Source organism: Electrona antarctica, assembly GCF_951216825.1.
Source record: "Electrona antarctica genome assembly, chromosome: 3".
In the NCBI taxonomy this organism is placed as follows: Eukaryota; Metazoa; Chordata; class Actinopteri; order Myctophiformes; family Myctophidae; genus Electrona; species Electrona antarctica.
Genome location: NC_136808.1, coordinates 37,328,139 through 37,336,286, shown reverse-complemented (window position 1 = coordinate 37,336,286; position 8,148 = coordinate 37,328,139). Strand labels below are relative to the sequence as shown.

Sequence of the window (8,148 nt, the reverse complement as noted above, 5' to 3'; positions counted from 1 at the left end):
TATGGGTCTGTAACTCTGAGAGTGTACAAATGGAACCAACGGGTCCATTTGTACACTCTCAGAGTTAAATTGAAATTTGATTTTACAATAATAAATTGGGGGTCCCAGAGATAAAAATGCCATTAAATAGGGGTCTGTAGACTAATGCATGTGGTTCTGGGGGTGCTTGAAATTAAATGGATTGATAATCACTGCTAGAGCCGTAAAAATATTCTCTTATGGGTGCCCTTCAAATGGGGGTGCGCGGGCTAATTAGTGTCAATTTGGGGGTCCTTGACATGAAAAAGTTTGGGAACCACTGATCTACATTACATTGTAGATTGCATACAATGACCTCCACTATAACCTACATTAAAAAGGAGTGTGCCTGGAATGTATACCTGTGGTAATAATAATCTTAAAGGAAAGTAGACTAATCAATTTCACCAAGTTTTTTCATGAGTTAGTTTAATCTGTTAAAAACGGAATCTATTGCTAACAAGATGATCAACAATCACATATACCGTAGTATCTAAAATGTATCATCATCCAATGTCTGCTTCTATGTCTTGTTGGCACCGCGACCCATGATGGACTTCTTAGTGTTTCTCTCAGGTTTCAAAAGCATTATGTAACACTTTGGTCCAAACAGCGCCACCAAAAGACCAAAACTAGATGCTAAAATAGCAAATACCTCCACTACATCTGCATATTTACCTGGAGAACTGATATATGCCGGGATGAAGGCTATCCACACAGCACAGAAGATCAACATGCTGAAAGTGATGAACTTGGCTTCATTGAAGTTGTCTGGAAGATTCCGTGCCATGAATGCTAGGACGAAGCTGAGGAGTGCCAGTAAACCAATATAACCTAGTAACACTGCAAAACCAATTGTTGACCCCACTTCACATTCATAGACTATCGTATCACTGTGGTATAGTGTGTTTTTATGAGGAGTTGGTGAGGCAGACACAAGCCAGGCTGTGCAGATCATTGCCTGGATTGAAGTAAGAGCCAGAACTGTTCCTCGCTGCTGCATAGCACCGAAAAACTTCATAATGTTCACACCCCCAGGCTTGGAGGCCTTGAACACAGCCAACACCACCATAGTCTTTACCAGGATACACGAGACACACAGCACAAAGCTGATCCCAAATATTGCATGTCTCAGCTGACAAGTCCAGAGTCTGGGACGGCCAATGAATAGAAGTGAGCACAAAAAACATAGTTTGAGTGACAGCAAAAGTTGGAAACTCAGTTCTGCGTTGTTGGCTCGTACCATGGGCGTGTCTCGATAATAGATGAAGATTCCCAGGACAATGGCACAGATAAGTGCACCTAGCAATGAGATGGTTGTCAAGGAGATACCAATACCTTCATGGTAGGAGAGGAACTCCACACTCTTAGGGACACAGTGGTCGTGCTGCGGATTGGACCAGAAGTCCTCCGGACAACTGGTGCACTCCATAGAATCTAACAAAAAGAAGATTAAAGAGACAGAAAAGTAGCCTACAGCATCAGCCTAAATATAGCCTACTATAGGCTACATACAGTAGGCTATAGTAATGTAAACCTACCAGTCTCATTGCTGATTTCTCCCTCAGAACAAGCAATGCAGTCAAAGCAGCAGACAGGTTGACCTTTCATTCTGGCTAGACGGGTTCCAGGAGAACAGCTCTCGCTGCACACCGACCGAAGTGGCTACAGAGGAAAGTAGCAATGATCAGTTTCAGTCCAAACAAAATTCCCGTCACACCATGAGCTCAACATTCATTATGTTTGAAAGCCAAAGAGACCTTTTTGGTTTCAAAGTTCCAGAAGATTTTGTCTTCATCAAGGATGAGTTCTTCACCTGTGGAGGCTGACTTCTTGAAAAGACCTACATTCTGAACCTTCACTACTGGACTTCCATCAGGGAACCACTCCCAGTTCATGATATCACATATTGGTAAGGCATCACTATTGTCATCAAATGATACTTGATCACCAAATGTGGTGGTGAAGTTGACTTTTTCCAGGTAATGCACAAGCTAGAAATCGTGGTGAACAAAATTATGGAGAGAATAAAAACATTTTGTCATTTTCATCCTAGTAGTCAAATTTGTCATGATTTGTACCAATGTTATTTACATCTTTTTGTATTATTCAAAATTAAATCCAACTAGAAACTGTTGTAAACTGTTATCACACCTGCCATGGCTGTATTGTCTGCAAAGTGGCACATCTGTGCCCAGTGAAAGGCCCTCTTCCTGGCACACACTGCAACATGTCATGGAGGGCATGGGCCACAACATACACAGCCTTGTACACATTGTACTCTGACCGTAGGTTAGACAAATTCAACAAGGTAGTTTCTGCCGTCGCTAGGTCCTCTTGTCCAGTACACACTCTTCCACCAGCATTCTCCCACTCTGACGGAAGGGGTGCAAATTTACACTGAAATGTGTTCTCCCAAAACAGCCTCACCTTAAGAAACAAAATGAAACACCAAATCGAAATATTAATGTTACTCCTTCCTTATATTTTAAAACAGACATCAGATTGAAATTGACATTAAATATAGATAGATCGTAGACACCGAACATTGGATTGTTTCAGAATATGCCAAATGGAAACATGTGTCGATAAGTATCAGGAAAGCTGCCGATACTGGCTACGTAACAATAAAGATCACATTGAACGTTAAAATGTAATAAGAGACTCACTATGCTGTTTTCATTCCCATTGTCAAGGTCATTGTCAGGATGTATTTTCAACAAAAAGTCCTTGAGACCCGGTATCTCTCCATGACGTACTGCGATACCCAAGGTGCCTCTCAGGTAGGGCAAGTAGCGAGGAGTCTGGAGCTTTGGCTGTTCTATGAAGCTCACGTCAGCTATCCACTGCCGACCTGTCACCTTTTGCCTTATCACCTGTTGATTGTGATCAACAACAACCATAATAATTATATTACTACTACTACTACTACTACCACTACCACTACCACTACCACTACTACTACTACTACTACTACTACTACTACTACTACTACTATTACTAGTAATAATACAATATTCTGTAAATTAATCAAGGCAAATGCAATCAAAAAAAAGAAAAAAAAAAAAAACGCTCTTGGTGGTGATATTTGTTTGGCCAAGCCAGGCTAAAATACACAATTACCGATAATTTAATTTGCTGAAATCACAATTACATTGCAGTGTAAAAAAGAAAAGTAACAAAGAAAATGCTTGCGATTAAATCAAACCTCGTCCATGAGTCTAATCAGACGGATCCCATATTCAATACAAACGACAACACGAGCTGTGGATGCCTTCATCACAGAGACGATCCTCTGCAGTTCAGCTGGGTCATTGTTCCAGGGCAGAACCTCCACATAGGCCAGGCAACCCCAACCAGACAGGGCCAGCTCAGACTGGAAGATCTGGCCTGCGTCGCGGCCATAGGCATCATCCATAAACAACAGTCCTACCCAGGTCCACCCAAACCGCCTCATGATCTGGAGCATAGCTCGCACCTGATTGGATACAGAATGGAGGGATAAGTGCTTAAACTAGATCAGAATCAGAATTACATTTATTGTCACATCACAGCTTTGCAGGTATAAAAACTATAGAAATGCTCTCTGTCGAGATGCCAACTTGCACCTTGCACACAAGTAGGCCATGTATGGCCTACTATGCTTAAATACTGTACCTGTACATACGTACGCATGCCCACCTGCCTGCCTGCCTGCCTGCCTGCCTGCCTGCCTGCCTGCGTACCTAGTACCTACCTATCTACCTATGTGCGTGCGTGCGTACATAGGCTACATACATACATATTACATACATACATTTTGTGTGTGTAAGGAGATCAAGGCAGGAACAAGAAAGGAGGCTTGAGCACTTTTACCACAAAGGGTTTTCTTCTGTGTGGTTCTTAGATATTTACAAGCTTTTGCCACAAACGGTAAAACCAAAAGGTCTCTTAGCCTATTTGCAAGGTGAAAAACCCTCGATACTTAGTACCCTCTACAGTAAACGTCTGGCTCACGCTGTGAGGCGTTGTGTGCTTGTAGATCGACTATTTTCTGCAATGTTCCCCTCAGAATAAGGATTAGGGTTGAAGTGTCTGTCTGTCTGTCTGTCTGTCTGTCTGTCTGTCTGTCTGTCTGTCTGTCTGTCTGTCTGTCTAAATCAATAAATCTCTTACACATATTCCCACAATGAAAATGTCTAATGATTATCTAATGATAATGATTACTATGGTTATATTTTGATGCCATCAACAGAGACCAGCAGAAGTAATACACACAAGCAAATCAGACATACCACACAATACCAATTACACTCACTATAGAGGGAGGAAATTGGCAAGTGTGTGTGTGGAACATGCACTACTTCACCTGGTTCACCTAAATGGTATTACGATTCTAAAGAAGGAAGGGTATTGATTCACCTGGATGGTATTACTTATGATTGTTCTAAAGAAGGAAGGGAACTCATTCCGGTCACTCAGGCAGGAGCACATGGCATGTGAACTTATCTGAAAAAGAAAAACATCTGTTGAGTAATATACAACTTTATTTTATTTTTCTTGTGTTGACACCCCTGCAAGCAAACCATGCGAGAGGAGTTAGGAAATTGCACACTGCATTCATGATTTGTTACATCTAACAAAGGTCGAGAGCTCACAGAGACTGTCACATGCAAATGCAGCCTACCAAATATCAGCCATTTGTTCCATTTGAACACACATAGGCTAGATGGAGGTTTGGTTGGTGGACAGCTCATACTTTGTGTGACACTGTGGTATGATCAAGTAGGGGCGTTGAAAAAACAACACAACAATAAATAACTAAAAGGTAAAATATGGACATTAAGAGGTTTCTGCCTGACAGCAACAATTTTATATTTGGTGATGGTAAAAAGGGGATTTGAGTAAGATACTTACCAGGGGTACTCTGTACAAACCTAACACACTAGATATGGCAATAGACATCGATGAGGAAGGATCACCCACAATTCCCAGCACTGGGGGAGAGCCAGCACAGCTCTCATCCAGTTGAATCCTCTTCTCTCTCCCACTGATCAACGACAATGCTGCACGGAATGAAACTCCAAGCGTGAAACAGGTATCATAAAGAATATACCCCAGAGTCACATTGGGTAGCAGGCTGGGGTTGCTGTTGATCTCTGTAACGGCAAAAGCCATGATCTGGGCCCATCTGAACTCGTCAATGTAGAAGCTAAACTAACACACAAAATGTCCCCGTAAACTTGCATACCGGTATTTATCTTTGTAGATATATACAACACCAACTAATCCTCTTTACATCAAAATAATTATTGTCCCTGTTCTCTTGCTCGTTAATGTATGTGTGATACTCACTCATAGCAAATGGGGTCTTGTTGCTCGGAGGTGAAAGACAGATCAGGGAAGACAGTGGAGAGGTGGACATCAAACACGGCACCCAGAACCAAGTCCCCAGGCTTGTAAATTCTGTTGAGATTAAACGATGCCTGTAAATCACAAGAAGAGGACGATGAGGAAGACAAAGGACATAAGGAAGAGAACAATATCATGGGCAAGTGCAAGTATGAAAGCAGGTGTATGTCTAGAGAAGCCATCCTCCTCCTTCTGTAGTCTAACACTCTCCCCCCTTCCCTAAGTCCAGTTGTTACGTTATATACACTGTGCTGTGTCATCCTCTGTGCCACCTTGCACTACGACTCAGCTGTGTCCAAAGTGCGGCCCGCGGGCCAAATGCGGCCCTGGGGCGAATTTCATCCGGCCCGCAGCTTCATACCTGAATTGTATTATGAACGGCCCAACACCAACAGTATGGGACATTTTTACGTTCAAGTTTTTAACATGGGCATTTCCCAGAGTATAATTTGTCAGTGTTCCTTTGTTCCTTGTATTTCTCTTTTTTTGCTTTCTTTTTTTTTTACCTTGCTTGCTTGGTTACATTTGGTAATGTGACATAATTAAGGCTGCATGGAGAAAGGCTGAGATACACTTTTTGTTCACAGCACACACCTGACAAAAGACCATTGATATTAAATATTGAGGATGATTAGTTATTAGTTAAATAGAATAATTTAAATCTGAAGGTACATTATGTAGTTGGCCCTTGGGTGTTTTAATATTTTCTAATACGGCCCCCTTTGAAAAAGGTTTGGACACCCTAATCTTTCACACCACCCTTCTGAGCAGAGACAGAAGTAGAGGCAGGACTTATGCACTGCTGGAAAAAGTACTAAAATATTCTACTTGAAAGTTACTTAAGTAAAAGTAACCAATAAGAAAATTATAAAAGTATAAAAGTAGCTCACATTAAATGTTTTTGGGCCCGGCTAATTAGAAGAGGGCAGGTTTTTGGGCCCGGCCAATCAGAAGAGGGCAGGTTTTTGGGCCCGACCAATCAGAAGAGGGCAGGTTTTTTGGCCCGGCCAATCAGAATAGGGCAGGTTTAGGGCCCCGCCAATCAGAAGAGGGCAGGTTTTTGGGCCCGGCCAATCAGAAGAGGGCAGGTTTAGGGCCCGGCCAATCAGAATAGGGCAGGTTTAGGGCCCCGCCAATCAGAAGAGGGCAGGTTTTTTGGCCCGGCCAATCAGAAGAGGGCAGTTTTTTTGGCCCGGCCAATCAGAATAGGGCAGGTTTAGGGCCCCGCCAATCAGAAAAGGGCAGGTTTTTGGGCCCGGCCAATCAGAAGAGGGCAGGTTTAGGGCCCCGCCAATCAAAAGAGGGCAGGTTTTTGGGCCCGGCCAATCAGAAGAGGGCAGGTTTTTGGGCCCGGCCAATCAGAATAGGGCAGGTTTAGGGCCCCGCCAATCAGAAGAGGGCAGGTTTTTGGGCCCGGCCAATCAGAAGAGGGCAGGTTTAGGGCCCGGCCAATCAAAAGAGGGCAGGTTTTTGGGCCCGGCCAATCAGAAGCGGGGAGGTTTAGGGCTCGGCCAATCAGAAGAGGGCAGGTTGTTGGGCCCAGCCAATAAGCAGACGGCAGGTGTTTGGGCCCGGCCAATCAGAAGAGGGCAGGTTTAGGGCCCAGCCAATCAGAAGAGGGCAGGTTTTTGGGGCCGGCCAATCAGAACAGGGCAGGTTTAGGACCGGGCCAATCAGAAGAGGGCAGGTTTTTGGGCCCGGCCAATCAGAAGAGGGCAGGTTTTTTGGCCCGGCCAATCAGAATAGGGCAGGTTTAGGGCCCCGCCAATCAGAAAAGGGCAGGTTTTTGGGCCCGGCCAATCAGAAGAGGACAGGTTTAGGGCCCGGCCAATCAAAAGAGGGCAGGTTTTTGGGCCCGACCAATCAGAAGAGGGCAGGTTTTTGGGCCTGGCCAATCAGAATAGGGCAGGTTTAGGGCCCCGCCAATCAGAAGAGGGCAGGTTTTTGGGCCCGGCCAGTCAGAAGCGGGCAGGTTTAGGGCTCGGCCAATCAGAAGAGGGCAGGTTGTTGGGCCCAGCCAATAAGCAGACGGCAGGTGTTTGGGCCCGGCCAATCAGAAGAGGGCAGGTTTAGGGCCCAGCCAATCAGAAGAGGGCAGGTTTTTGGGGCCGGCCAATCAGAACAGGGCAGGTTTAGGACCTGGCCAATCAGAAGAGGGCAGGTTTTTGGGCCCGGCCAATCAGAAGAGGGCAGGTTTTTAGGCCCGGCCAATCAGAAGACAATCTGACAACAAAAGGTCTGGGTTTCCCCAGTGGTCCGGGGACCACCAGTGGTCCTTGAGAGTTGTTAACCAAATATACCTTTATAGATATTTAACTCTGAATGTATAATGAAACCAAATGGACCCGTAACCGTAAGGGTCTATTTGGTTTCATTTTACGCTATCAAGAGTTACATTATTGTTAAACATCTGCATTACTTAATTTACAAGAAGTCTAAACAATTAGAGAATGTAGAATAATTGTTATTTTGATCATTTGCCTGTTATCTGTCCTACCTGGTAGGAGATATAACAGGCACAAGTTGATCAAAATAACAATGGAATGTTGCATGAACCTCCCAAACATTTTGTGTGGGGTGGGTCTATGATGGACCCACCCCATGAGCGTCGCAGTCCCGCCCCCTCGAGAGACCTGGAAAAGAAATCCCTGTTCATTTTCCTCAGACTTTTCAGAAAGTATTTATTTAAAGACGTTTACGCCGCGGACAAAGCCAACTTTTGTCGTGACAAATCATGAC

General features: G+C 44.2%; 1 protein-coding gene across 1 annotated transcript; it reads right to left on the bottom strand.

Annotated features, from left to right (window-relative positions):
- Positions 1 to 541: 541 nt before the first annotated feature.
- LOC306919769 (extracellular calcium-sensing receptor-like) lies at positions 542 to 5,175 on the bottom strand (the record flags this gene model as incomplete). Its single annotated transcript, XM_079496320.1, has 7 exons — positions 542 to 1,455; positions 1,560 to 1,683; positions 1,779 to 2,012; positions 2,173 to 2,393; positions 2,786 to 2,894; positions 3,227 to 3,496; positions 5,125 to 5,175. The coding sequence occupies 7 exons, from the start codon at positions 5,173 to 5,175 to the stop codon at positions 542 to 544; spliced, it is 1,923 nt and encodes a 640-aa protein (XP_079352446.1).
- Positions 5,176 to 8,148: the final 2,973 nt, after the last annotated feature.